General features: G+C 56.6%; 1 protein-coding gene across 1 annotated transcript; it reads left to right on the top strand.

Annotated features, from left to right (window-relative positions):
- The first annotated feature begins 271 nt into the window (after positions 1-271).
- DDA1 (DET1 and DDB1 associated 1) lies at positions 272-10785 on the top strand. Its single transcript, XM_003915132.5, has 5 exons — positions 272-481; positions 5187-5267; positions 5502-5553; positions 6731-6792; positions 10038-10785. The coding sequence occupies exons 1-5, from the start codon at positions 278-280 to the stop codon at positions 10146-10148; spliced, it is 510 nt and encodes a 169-aa protein (XP_003915181.3). The 5' UTR covers positions 272-277; the 3' UTR covers positions 10149-10785.
- Positions 10786-13436: the final 2651 nt, after the last annotated feature.

The following is a 13436-nucleotide window of genomic DNA, read 5'->3' as shown; positions in this document are numbered from 1 at the left end:
ATCCACCCGCCTCGACCTCCCAAAGTGCTAGGATTATAGGCGTGAGCCACCGCACCCGGCCGACCCCCTCATCTTAAAAACAGACAAGCAAAAGCTCTAGAGAGGCTCGCGGAGTTGTAAACTACAACTCCCAAGAGACTTCGCGGCCGAGGCCTCCGCCCACTTCCGGATCTCACTTTCCATTGCTTCCAAGTACCGGGCGGGGCTTTGCTTCTTCAACCGAACTTGACCACAATGGGAGGAGGCGTGGCAACCAATGGGCGCATGAGTTAGCTGGATGAGGCCAATGGGAGCGTGCAAAGCGCTCATATGTGGGGGCGGGGCTAGAGTGCGCACCAATGACGGGGGGCTGGTGGCGCCATCAGTGTGGGCTGTGCCGTGGCTGGAAGTTACTGTGAGGCGGCGGCTTAGAAGGCGGCTGTGGTGGCGGCGGTGGAGGCTGAGGCGGCGGCCGAGGCGGCGACGGAGGAAACAGAAGATGGTGAGTATGGCCTCCAGGCCTCTACTCCCCCTCCGCTCGACAAAATGGCGCCGTGGTCCCACCCATCTCTAGTATCCCCCTAGGCCCCTCTCCGCCCTGCCCGGCCCCCTCAGGCTTGGCCCGCCCCTCCCACTCACCTGTGACCTTCGACCCCCGGACCCTACCGAGAGCTTCCTGATGATCCCACTGCCACTCCTTCTCCGACCCCTGACCCCATCCAGCATGCCAGGCCCTGACAACTCATTCATTTCCGGGTTGCGGCTCCCCCCGGAAACCGTCTGGGGTGGGGATGGGGTCCCGTAAGACCCCCTGGTCTGGCCTCGTCCTCAGCGCGCTGGTCCTGGATCTCTTCAGTTCAGGAGAATTTGGGAGGCCGGCCTGGGTCCCGGGGAGGGGGAGGGGGCTTGGCACCGTGATATGCAGGGCTTTGTCGCCAAAGGAAGTGCGACATCGCCGACTGTCCCGGTCCCCCTGGGCCCTGACCCCACCTCCGCCATTCTGGGCCCTTATCCGCCCCTAAGAATGAGCAACTTTTATCTACGATCCACATGGGTTGTCCCTGTCAAATGAGGGTAGCAGTAGTCTGAACCTCTTAGGGTGGTGACAATTTAGGTAACTGACGTCGTAAAGGACTTAGGATAGTGAATGCTGAACAGATGAGCTGGGTGACTCGAGGCCAGTGACGTTCATGAAGTGTGGATCGTCCCCACCTGGCTGTTGGAACATTGAAATTCCTTCCGGGTTTCTCAGTCATCCTGGAATTTGGGTCTGCTGGTTCTTTGGGGTTCAGTCTCCCCACCTGAAAAGTGGGATGGTGACCCACCCTCAGAGTGGAGCTAAAGCCTCTCCCCACCCCCCACTAGTTGGCATCCTCAGGGCTGGGAAGAGTGATGAGAAGCTTGGTCGAGATACGTCGAGGCTACTTTGTCCCCTGACCCAGACTTCCAGCCCACAATCCATAGTCCTTGGGATGTGGTGGGGATGAAAGGAAGACTCCTTTTCAGGAAGGAAATGGGAAGGTGGGTTCCTAGTGTGGGGGTCCCCAAGCCTGGGTGTTGTCCTTGACACCTTGGTACAGTCTCATCCCTACGGCCAATCATGAGTGGATTAGATTGGCTCTACCTTCAGAAAACACCTGAATTCATCCATGGCTTCACACCGTGTTGCAGGTACTGCCACCTCCCACCTGTGTACCTGTCCCAGCTTCTTCCCTGGTCTCCTAGCCTTGCTCTCACCCCTTTGGCAGTTCATAATTCACCTGAACCAGAAGGAGCTTTTTTTTTTAATTGGAGGCAGGGTCTCATTCTGGCACCCAGGCTGGAGTGCAGTGTGTGATCGCAGCCCATTGCAGTCTCCACTTCCCAGGCTCAAGAGATCCTCCCACCTAGCTCATTTTTGTACTTTTTGGAGAGATAGGGACTCCCTGTGTTGCCCAGGCTGGTCTCGAACTCTTGGGCTCAAGTGATCCTGCCTCAGCCTCCCAAAGTACTGGCATTACAGGCGTGAGGCACTGCATGGGGACTGAGAAGGAGCTTTTTTTTTTTTTTTTTTTTTGAGATTGAGATGGAGTCTCGCTCTGTTGCCCATCCTGGAGTGCAGTGGCATAATCTCAGCTCACTGCAACCTCCGCCTCCCGTGTTCAAGCCATTCTCCTGCCTCAGCCTCCCTAGTAGCTGAGACTACAGGCACCCACCACCATGCCCGTCTAATTTTTGTATTTTTAGTAGAGACAGAGTTTCACCGTATTGGCCAGGCTGGTCTTGAACTCCTGATCTTGTGATCCACCCGCTTCGGCTTCCCAAAGTGCTGGGATTATAGGTGTGAGCTGCTGTGCCTGGCCAGAAGGAGCTTTTAAAGATGTGCATCAAATGATACCACTTTCTAGCCGATAAAATGCTCCAGGAACCCTGGCGGCTCCCCTCCTCACCCTGAGGCCCCTGGCCACCTCTATGACCTTATCTCCAGTCTCTTCTCCACTCTGAGCTTCAGCCATCCTGGCCTTGTTTTCACTTCCTCATACTCCAGGTTCCTGCCACCTCAGGGCCTTTACACCTGCTGCTCTTTCTGCTCAGAATACTCTTCCTCCTGTGATGGAGGCCCTTCCTGACTTTGGGGATTCCCCAATTCTTTGCTGTCAGCACACCGCTTCTCTTCCTCATCTCTTTGTTGGGTCTCTGGCAGGCTACCTGCAGTGGTATGGGCACACAGGTGTCCAGTGCGTGTCTGCTGAGGTAATGGATGGCTCCAGGGCCCAGCCGTGGCTGGCATTTGTCTGGCTGAGATGAGGTTTCCCCCACCCCCTGCCCGCCATGTCTCGAGGTCTTGTTTTCCAGCTTAGCATGACAGGAAGGCTGCACATACCCTGCCTTCATTCATTTGTCCAACGCAGACATGTTGATCGTAAAGGCTGCCCCCAAGGGAGCTCCGTGCAAAGCATTCCCCTTGTTGTCTTATGACTCGGAGTAACCCTGGGAGGTGGCCCTGTTGGAATGCCTCTCTTCACAGGGAGGCCCAGAGGCTGGGAGGTCCCTCGTCCCAGGTCACACAACCAGGGACGGGCTGAGCCAGGATTGAGAGCAGAAAACCCGGGGTACCTGCAGCTCTCGCCACTCAGCCACCGGGCCCCATGCGAGCCTGGCTAGGGTTGAGTCAGCCCTGTCCTGTCCTCTGCCCTCGGGGAGGTACCAGTCCAGCCAGGGAGGTGGATGTGTAAACAGATGGCCTCGCTGGGGTGTGAGGGGAGGCTCTGGGAGAGGCTCCCAAAGTGTCGGGGGAGCAAAGGGGCCAGGGAGGGGGTTGGAGCTGGTGGGGAGGTTAGCAGGTATTTGCTACATGGAGGCATGAGGGGCATTCCTAGAGGGTGTGTGTGGCAGAGGGTGTGTGTGATGGGAGTCCAGCAGAGGCAAGCTAGGCCAGGGCTTCGAAGGTGGACAGGGACCCCTCCTCACCCTTCAGGTCTTAGTGCCTCCATCCCTGCGTCTGGGCAGCCCTCCCTTATCCCCCAAATGGGCCAGAGCTCTGCCTTGCACCTCACACTGTGCCCTCGAGGCACCCTTTCCTGCAGCCACTTCCCTTCCACTGTGCAGCTCTTTGCCCCACACCATCCCAAGGCCAGGTGCACGTCCATGATGGCTCAGTCCAGTGCCCTGGTGCCTGCTGGGGCCCCAGAACTTGCTGAATGAATAAAGCTGGCCCCGCAGCCAGGGCCTGAACTGAGGCTGGCATCCTAGGGTGGAGGGGAGGCAGGTTTGAGGGACTTTGAACTAGTCCTGGGGCAGTAGGTCATCCAGATGTGACGGCTGCGTCCCAGGTGGGAGGGGGAAGCCCACCCAGCCACATTCCGGCTTCCCGAGAGGGAACAGCAGACGAGGGGCCAGATGTCATAGAATTGGGGACACTGCTGCTCCTGCCTGTCCCAGAGGATGGTGGGAAATTGAACAGCAGCTTCTCCCAGGGCAGCTCTCTTGGGCCTCAGGAATCAGGGGATGGCCCTCCCTCCCAGCTCTGTAGCCTGCCGGGGCTCCAGCCCTTGCTTTTCAGGTGTGTGATGAAGAGAAGGAGCTTGGAATCCGAGGTGGGGTACATGTGGGTTCAAATCAGCCCCTGGTTTTCTGACTGAGACTGGGTGACCTCTCTGCCTCCGTGTCCTTGCCTTTGATAGGGAGACACTACCTCCTGCCTCGTTGGGTCAGGAGATCATACATAATGAGCTCAGGAGAGCCCTGTTTAGGGCAAGCCTTGTGGGGAAACCCGCAGCAGACAGTCTCGCCACTGGCCCACTCCAGACGTCACTCACAGCGTTGGATTGAAAATGACTTTTTTGACCGGGCGCGGTGGCTCAAGCCTGTAATCCCAGCACTTTGGGAGGCCGAGACGGGCGGATCACGAGGTCAGGAGATCAAGACCATCCTGGCTAACACGGTGAAAACCCCGTCTCTACTAAAAATACAAAAAAAAATTAGCCAGGCGCGGTGGCAGGCGCCTGTAGTCCCAGCTACACGGGAGGCTGAGGCAGAAGAATGGCGTGAACCCAGGAAGCGGAGCTTGCAGTGAGTGGAGATCGCGCCACTGCACTCCAGCCTGGGCGACAGAGCAAGACTCCATCTCAAAAAAAAAAAAAAGAAAATGACTTTTTTTTTTTTTTTTTTTTGAGACAGTCTGGTTCTGTCGCCCATATTGGAGTGCAGTGGCATGATCTCGGCTCACTGCAACCTCTGCCTCCCGAGTTTGAGTGATTCCCCAGCCTCAGCCTCCCGACTAGCTGGGATCATAGGCGCGCACCACCATGCCGGGCTAATTTTTATATTTTTAGTAGAGATGAGGTTTCGCCATGTTGGCCAGGCTAGTCTCAAACTCCTGGCTGCAGATGATCCGCCCGTCTCGGCCTCCCAAAGTGCTGGGATTACAGATGTGAGCCTGCTGCGGTATGACTTTAACCAGTGGCCTGTTCTCTTGCAGCCTCAATTTCCCCACCTCTTACCTAGTTAGGGGCTGCCATGAGGACCCCCCGGAGGACATGCACATAGCCTGGCTTGGTTACTTTTCTCTGGGCCCGGCAGTGTATCCAGCAGCCAGCTCAAGAGTGTGTTCTGGAAAACTTGAACTACAAAGAACAGCGGGGAAGAAGGGATGCACCATGCAGGTGCTTCAGGGATGAGCCGGCCCGTTGCCTATTTTCTCATGTACCATCTTCCATGTCTTCTAGGCAGATTTTTTGAAAGGACTGCCTGTCTACAACAAAAGCAATTTTAGTCGATTTCACGCGGACTCCGTGTGCAAAGCCTCGGTGAGTGCGTGTTCCTGGGGCTGGGAGGGACTGGGCACTTCCAGGGGGCCTGGGGGTAGCTTGTGTCCCCCGATTGGGGTCTTGGCTGGAACAGAGGCTGATCTTCAAGCCCAGCCCCATCCACATTCTTGAGTGTCTTCCAATCTGCACTGAAGGGTGGGTGCCGCGTGGAGGGATGAGGAGACCCCAGGCCCATGCACTCTCCTAACCTACCCCTTCCCAACCCTCCTGCAGAACCGACGGCCCTCAGTCTACCTGCCCACCCGAGAGTACCCATCTGAACAGAGTAAGTGGCCGCTGTCGGTCTGTCCCATTCTGGCTGCTGAGGGGTGGGGTTTGGTGACCGCAGCGTGGCACGAGGAGGTTATCTTCAACCCTGGCCCAGGCCATAGACTTGGCTGGGGTTCACATGCTGGCTACTGAATCCAGTTAGGTCAGGGAGGGCCTCCAGGGAGGTGCAGGAGGGGGACTGTGGGGGCTTCAGCCTGGGGATGCACACGTGGATGCCTGTCCACTCCTAGCACCTGGGGACAGCCAGAAACCTGGCTTTCCCCAGACGTCTCCTGATTGGGACACACTGGGATCCACAGCCAGCCCAAAGGGGCCCCCAAGTTGTCCCTCATCTGCCACTCACTGGCCCCTTCCCCTCCTTGTCAGATGAGGGCAGGCAAGGACTCTGGTTCTAAGACAAGTACTATTGGGCAGGGAGGCAGCAGAGGGCTACAGGAGCCTGGGCTGGGGATCCAGCCAGGCCTGGGTGAAAGTGACAGGAAGGGGGTCCAGCTGGAGGGACCCACAGCACAGGAGGACTTGGTCCTGCTGTCTTAGTTTAACTGTTCAAAAAGACTCCACACCAGGTAGGGTGGCTCCCGCCTGTAATCCCAGCACTTTGAGAGGCCGAGGCCGGAGGATTGCTTGAGGCCAGGAGTTTGAGACCAGCCTGAGCAACATAGTGAGACCCTGTTTCACCAAAAACCATATATATATTAGCCAGGCGTTGTGGCGTGTGTCTATAGTCCCAGGTGGGAAAATCATTTGAGCCCAGAAGCTCCAGGCTGCAGTGAGCTATGATTATTCCAGCCTGGGTGACAGAGGGAGACCCTGCTCTTAAAGCATTTATCCATCTGGAGCCTGTGGGGTGGGGCTGTGTGGTCACTGGGCACAGATATGCGGTGTGTGCTCCTAGTCAGCCCGGGAGAAACAGGCACGAGAGTCTCAGTGCCTGGGCTTAGTTCCCCATCCAAGGATGGAATCCCTTGCAGGGAGCAGGGACCCTGAAAGCAGCTGACTCAGGCCGCTGGGAGTGGCTGCGTGTGTGCTCAGAAGCAAAAACACGGGACTTTTGGAGATCTCCGGAGTTGGGGATACTGAGTTCAAGCCCCAAAAAGACCTCCCAGGGCAGTGTCAGGGGAGGAGCCCGGGGAGGGGACACGTCTGCGACTTTCTCTGTCTTTCCTCCTTAGTCATCGTGACAGAAAAGACAAACATCCTTCTGCGCTACCTGCATCAGCAATGGGACAAAAAGGTGAGGCCCGCATGGCTCCTGTGCAGGGATTGTGGGTGTACAGAGATGGGATGCCTGGCAGGGGCTTCTGAGCACAGGAAGGACTCTAGTGACTGGAGTAGGGTCTTGAGGGCTGGGTAGGAGTGCCCTGGGCGATCCAGGAGTGGGAAGAGCGTCGTTCCAATGGAGGGAACCGCTGTGCAGAGGCTGCAGGACACTAGTGCTCAGGAGGCTGGAGGCCAGGCCCAAGCACCCACCAGGCCCAGCTTTCCATGGCCCTGGCATTAGGTAGACTGTATTGGTATGAACTAGATAGAATCTTTTCTGAGGCTGGGCATGGTGACTCACACCTGTATTCCCAGCACTTTGGAAGGCTGAGGCGGGTGGGACACAAGATCAGGAGATCAAGACCATCCTGGCTAACATGGGGAAATCCATCTCTACCAAAAATACAAAAATTAGCTGGGCGTGGTGGCGCATGACTGTAATCCCAGCTACTCGGGAGGCTGAGGCAGAAGAATCGCTTGAACCAGGGAGGCAGAGGTTGCAGTGAGCTGAGATCGCGCCACTGCACTCCAGCCTGGTGACAGAGCAAGACTGTCTTCAAAAAAAAAAAAAAAAAAGGCTGGGCGCAGTGGCTCACGCCTGTAATCCCAGCACTTTGGGAGGCTGAAGTGGGCAGATCACGAGGTCAGGAGATCGAGACCATCCTGGCTAACATGGTGAAACCCTATCTCTACTAAAAAATACAGAAAAAGATTAGCCGGGCGTGGTGGTGGGCGCCTGTAGTTCCAGCTACTCGGGAAGCTGAGGCAGGAGAATGGCTTGCGCCTGGGAGGCGGAGCTTGCAGTGAGCCGAGATTGGACCCCTGCATTCCAGCGTGGGTGACAGAACCAGACTCCATCTCAAAAAAAAAAAAAAAGAATCTTTTCTGAATGGTGAAGTGTGTACATATGATTAAAAATCTAGACCGGGCGTGGTGGCTCATGCCTGTAATTCCAGCACTTTGGGAGGCCTAGGCAGGCGGATCATGAAGTCAGAAGTTCGAGACCAGCCTGGCCAACATAGTGAAACCCAGTCTCAAACCCCGTCTCCACTAATAATACAAAAATTAGCCAGGCATGGTGGTGCGTGCCTGTAATCCCAGCTACTCTGGAGGCTGAGGCAGAAGAATCACTTGAACCTGGGAGGCAGAGATTGCAATGAGCCGAGATCATGCCACTGCACTGCAGCCTGGGCGGTCTCAAAAAAAAAAAAAAAATCTAGGCAACATGAGAGGGTGTGGCTGGGTGTGGTGATTCACACCCCGAACTGCTTGAGAGGCTGAGGCGAGCAGATGGCTTGAGGCCAGGAGTTTGAGACCAGCCTAGGCAACATAGCAAAACCCCGTCACTAAAAAAAAAAAAAAAAAAAAAAAAAAAAAAAAAATTAGCTGGCTGTGGCATGTTCCTGTTATCCCAGCTATTCAGGAGGCTGAGGTGGGAGGATCGCTTGAGCCCAGGAGGTTGAGACTGCAGTGAGCCATGATTGTGCCTTTGCACTCCAGCCTGGGCAACAAAGCCAGACCCCGTCTCTAAAAAGTGAAAATGAGAGGGTGTAGTTGCAGTGAAGAGTCATCTCCCCGACGCTTCTGGTGCCCCAGCTCCCTTCCCAGTGGCTGCCTCTGCACATGGGACATTTTTTCTTCTTTTTCTTTTGTTTTTGTTTTTGTTTGTTTGTTTTTAAGATGAGGTCTTGCTCTGTCGCCCAGGCTGGAGTACAGTGGCATGTTCTCGGCTCAGTGCAACCTTCTCCTCCCAGGCTCCACCTCCTGGGTTCAAGCAATTCTCCTGCCTCAGACTCCCGAGTAGCTGGGATTACAGGCATACACCACCATGCCCGGCTAATTAATTTTATCATTATTTTTTTTTTTGAGATGGAGTTTTGCTCTTGTTGCCCAGGCTGGTGTGCAATGGTGCGATCTTGGTTCACTGTAATTTCCACCTCCTGGGTTCAAGCGATTCTGCCTTAGCCTCCCGAGTAGCTGGGATTACAAGCATGCACCACCATGCCTGACTAATTTTGTATTTTTAATAGAGACGAGGTTTCTCCATGTTGGTCAGGCTGGTCTTGAACTCCTGACTTCAGGTGATCTGCCCGCCTTGGCTTCCCAAAGTAGGCTGGGATTACAGGCGTGAGCCACCATGCCTGGCCTAATTTTTGTATTTTTAGTAGATTTAGTGGATTTTGTATTTTTAGTCTTGAACTCCTGACGTCAAGTGATCTACCTGCCTCAGCCTCCCAAAGTGCTGGGATTACAGGTGTGAGCCACTGCACCCGGCCCTCTTATTTTTTCTTTTTTTTTTTTCTTTTTGGAGACGGATTCTCTCTGTTGTCCAGGCTGGAGTGCAGTGCTGCAATCTCAGCTCACTGCAACCTCCGCCTCCCAGGTTCAAGCAGTTCTCCTGCCTCAGCCTCCAGAGTAGCTGGGATTACAGGCATGAGCCACCGCGCCCGGCAAGTTTGCTTTTTTTACTTAACATTGAACAGTGGGTGGCTACCTACCCTGGGCAAAGTTGGAAGGTGGGGGGACTCTGTGGCAAAGCGACTGTTGCCGAAAATCCAAGCTGCTGGGCCCACCCCACCCCTTCTCCTGCTTCCAGGCCTTGGTTTCCACAGTGGGGAAGGAGACGTGTGCTTCTCTCTTGCGTTGATGTGCAGCATCCCCAGTGGCTTCCAAAGGCCTTTATTCCCAGGCTGGGTGGATCACTCCTCTGAGTGCTTGAGAAACCAGCCCTGTGTGTCATTGCACGTGCTGGGGGTGACTCCTCCAGGTGCCCAGGAAACACCTGTCTATCACCGGCCGTAGGTCCAGGAAGTGCTCTGGGCAGGGCTTAGCTGGGCAGGGCTTAGCAGGGCAGGTCCTGGTCGTAGGAGGGACTGCCCAGCCAGGGACCCCAAGACCCCCCACCGTACTCCAGGCTTACCTCTGTGATGCTGTTGCGGGGGCCTGGGCTGGCATTAGGATTCTGGGAGTTTCACCCATGTGAAGACTCACAGCCTCCGGCTGGGCAACATAGTGAGACCCCCATGTCTACCAAAAGTAAAAATATTAAGCGTGGTGCTGCGTGCCTGTAGTCCTAGCTACTCCCAGAGGCTGAGCTGGGAGGATTGCTTGAGCCCAGAAGGTTGAGGCTACAGTGAGCAATGATCATACCACTGCACTCCAGCGAGAGCCTGTCCGAAAAAAATGACTCACAGCCCCTCTCTTTCCTCTGTCCCCCAGAACGCTGCCAAGAAGAGAGACCAGGAGCAAGTGGAGCTGGAAGGCGAGAGCTCCGCACCTCCCCGCAAGGTGGCGCGAACCGACAGCCCAGACATGCACGAGGACACTTAAGACTCTCAACCCCACAGGCGCCTCCTGCCAGGTCTGCTCCTCGGTCGCCCACCCGCCTGCCCGCCATGTGTAAGCACCCCGCCCGCCCGCCTCCCTGCCGGCCCATCCACACCCTTCGTCCACACCACTTCCAACCTCATAGGAGCCGATGTATTTATTTTCCTTGAGTTTTTATTTATGCTGTAACCTGTATCAAGCGTTGGTTAAAGGGGACATCAGACCCAGTAGTGTGATGTTGGTAGATGCTTTTTAAAAAAACACAACATTGTCCCCCGACCCCCGCCTTCCACCGGGCCAGTTCCCCAACTCCTGCCCCCAGTTCTCCAGAGAACCAGAGCGTGTCTGTGAGGGTCTCTAGCGGGGGCTTCACTGTGGCTGGGCAACAAGGGCGGGCCTGGGGCGGCCGACCCACCAGGACAACCGAGTGGCCTTCTCCCCCCGACACCGGTCCAGGCCCTTGAGACTCGGTCTTGTCCCACGCTCTGCCTGGAACTCTCCCATGCCCAGACCTCACTCAGCGTGTGCGCACGTCGGGGAGAAGTCGGCCCTTGGGATCTTTCTCTTGAGTCATTTTATTTTTATCATGGACTAGTGCGCGCTCCGTGTCCACCCCAATAAAAGGGTCTTTCCTACTCGACCTCGCGTCTTTGCTCCACACACCTTGGCTGCAGAGGACGGAACCCCTGGGAGTCATCCCTGTTGTCACCAAGAGGAGTGAGAAGGGCCCCCCACGCCAGGGGCTCCGGGACCGGCTGGATTCTCTCGTGGGCTTGCTGAGGCCACCATGTTCAAGGCCAAGACCTGCCTGGACCATCCCCTCTGCCTCTCCTGTCAAGGTGACCCCAAGGACAGGTCATTCCTGAGAGACGGTCCATGGTGCCAAGGATGGAGCAGGGTCAGCCCCCTGCCTGGGATACTGCCGAGCAGGGCAGTGCACCTGTCAGCCACCGCAGAGACGGCCAGCCTCACCTGGGGGCCTGGGGTCTCCCGCCTCTGCCACTCCCGTGAGGCATGGTGACAGCACAGATGGCATCTGGCCGGTCTTGCTGTCCCAGGTAGTGGCCTCACCCTTGCTGGGTCATAGAGGAGCTGTACAGAAAGTCGGCACCTGGCAATTGGCATGTGCCATGGCCGCTCATGGGGACCCCTCCTCTGCCAGCTGGGCTGGGTTTGGGGCTGAACTTGGGTATGTAGGGGGTGTTCAGGCTCTTGGCAGAAGGTTTGTGGCCCTGACCATTAAGCCTGGGGCTGGGGGAACACCGCTTCTTCCCTTATCATCCCCACTGGTGGCGGGGGGGGGGTCTTAGTTTTCTTTTGTTTTGTTTTGTTTTTTTGAGTTGGGGTCTCGCACTGTTGCCCAGGCTGGAGTGCAGTGGTGTAATCACAGCTCACTGCAGCCTCAACCTCAAGCATTCCTCCCACCTCAGCCTTCCAAGTAGCTGGGACCACAGGCACACACCACCATGCCTGGCTAATTTTTTTTTTTTTTAAGGTGGAGTCTCACTGTGTCTCCCAGGCTAGAGTGCAGTGGCAAGATCTCAGCTCACTACAACCTCCGCCTCCCAGGTTCAAGCGATTCTCCTACCTCAGCCTCCTGAGTAGCTGGGATTACACACGTGCACCACTACACCCAGCTAAATTTTCTATTTTTAGTAGAGATGGCGTTTCACCATGTTGGCCAGGCTGGTCTTGAACTCCTGACCTCAGGTGCTTCGCCTGCCTCGGCCTCCCAAAGTGCTGGGACCGTGCCCCACTGCCTGGCTAATTTTTAAAAATTTTTTCATAGAGACAGGGTTTCGCCATGTTGCCCAGGCTGGTCTCAAACTCCTGGGCTCAAGTCATCTGCCTTCCTCAGCCTCCCAAAGTGCTGAGGTTACAGACGTGAGCCACCGTGCCTGGCAGAGGTCTTGGTTTTGAAAGCTGAGTCTGAGGGCGTTGGGATGGTGTGGGGTTGGGCCACAGAGCTAGCAGAGACTCTGGGCTATGGAGGGTCCGCCTGCCCCAGATAGACCCTCGGGCCTGGGCAGCCCATCTCTCCCAAGGACGGACAGGACAGTGTCAGGGTGGGCTCCCATCCTACACAAGGAGTGGCTGACCTGGCCCAGGCACAGCACGGCCACCCAGCTGTGTCTCCCAGCTCTCGGAAGTGTCTGCACCACAGGGATGGTGCTCTAGGGTCCATGTGGACACAGGGCAGGTGGTCAGGAAATACACAGTTGACCACGGTCAGTAGTGCCGGGTCAGTAGTGCCAAGTTGGGCTGAATGCCCTGGAGGCTCCCAGCCCAGCTGGGGAGTCCCAGTCCCCAGGGTTGGTGTGACCTGGGCAGGCCTGCGGTGTCCGTCTGTGAATGACTGAGATGGTGGGACTTCAGCTGCCAAGGCCAGGGGCCAGAGTGGGAGCAGGGGGCACCCCCGCCCTTCCCCCAGGCCTGTCTAGACCTCTCCGGCCCCCAGTTTCTGCTTTGAGTGGCTGGGGGCTCTCTTGTCTGTGCTGTCTGCCCATGAGTCTGCAGGGCTGCTGGGCAGGCACCTCCTTCCCCTCGCCTGCCTCAGCTCCCTCCGATGGGGTCTCAGGGCTGTGTCCCAGCTCGCCTCCCTGTGGCCTCCCCCTAGAACTCCTGGGTCTGTCAGGACATGCCCCACCTGGCACACACACCCTGTGTGACTCCCACTGCCTGTGGGAGGACGCCGGGCCCCTGAGCCAGCCTCTGCTTTCCCCTCCTGCCTTTGGGGTGCCCCGTACCGCACTGTTCCCCCAGACTGCCTTCCACTTTCTCCGCCTTTGCACAGGCTGTTCTCCTGCCTCCAGTGAACTCTGACTTCTCCACAGCCTCCTGAAGGGCCCCTTGCTCACACTGGCCCCAGCCAGGCCCTCTGACCCAGCCCTCCTGCATGGCCACGTTGGTTTCTGAGCCTTAAGCCTTTGGATGTGTACACATTTGTCCTCTTCTTCCTGACAAACCTGAGGGTCTGAGAGGCCACATTCCTGTTCCTGAGTCATACGACAGAGTCCCAGTGACTTGGGTCTGATGTCCGTCCCACAGTGGGACATCCCTGCTGCATCCCAATGCCACCCGTGTCCTGGGGATACCCAAATGTGCCATTCTCTCAGCATCGCAACTCGGGGACTGCAGGAGGCTCAGGTGCCAGGTGCCTTCCGATGTTCATGCCACAAGCTCTTCCCACTGTCTCTGGCTCCCCAGACAATGTTCCAGGAGGTGGGTGTGCCAGAAGGGGGCGCGTCTTGCAAACCACCACTCTGTCCTCATTGAGAAGGAGTCTTACTC

Source organism: Papio anubis, chromosome 20 (assembly GCF_008728515.1).
Source record: "Papio anubis isolate 15944 chromosome 20, Panubis1.0, whole genome shotgun sequence".
NCBI classification, from domain to species: Eukaryota; Metazoa; Chordata; class Mammalia; order Primates; family Cercopithecidae; genus Papio; species Papio anubis.
Note: the sequence above shows the minus strand (reverse complement) of the source record. Positions and strands in the feature narration are given on the sequence as shown.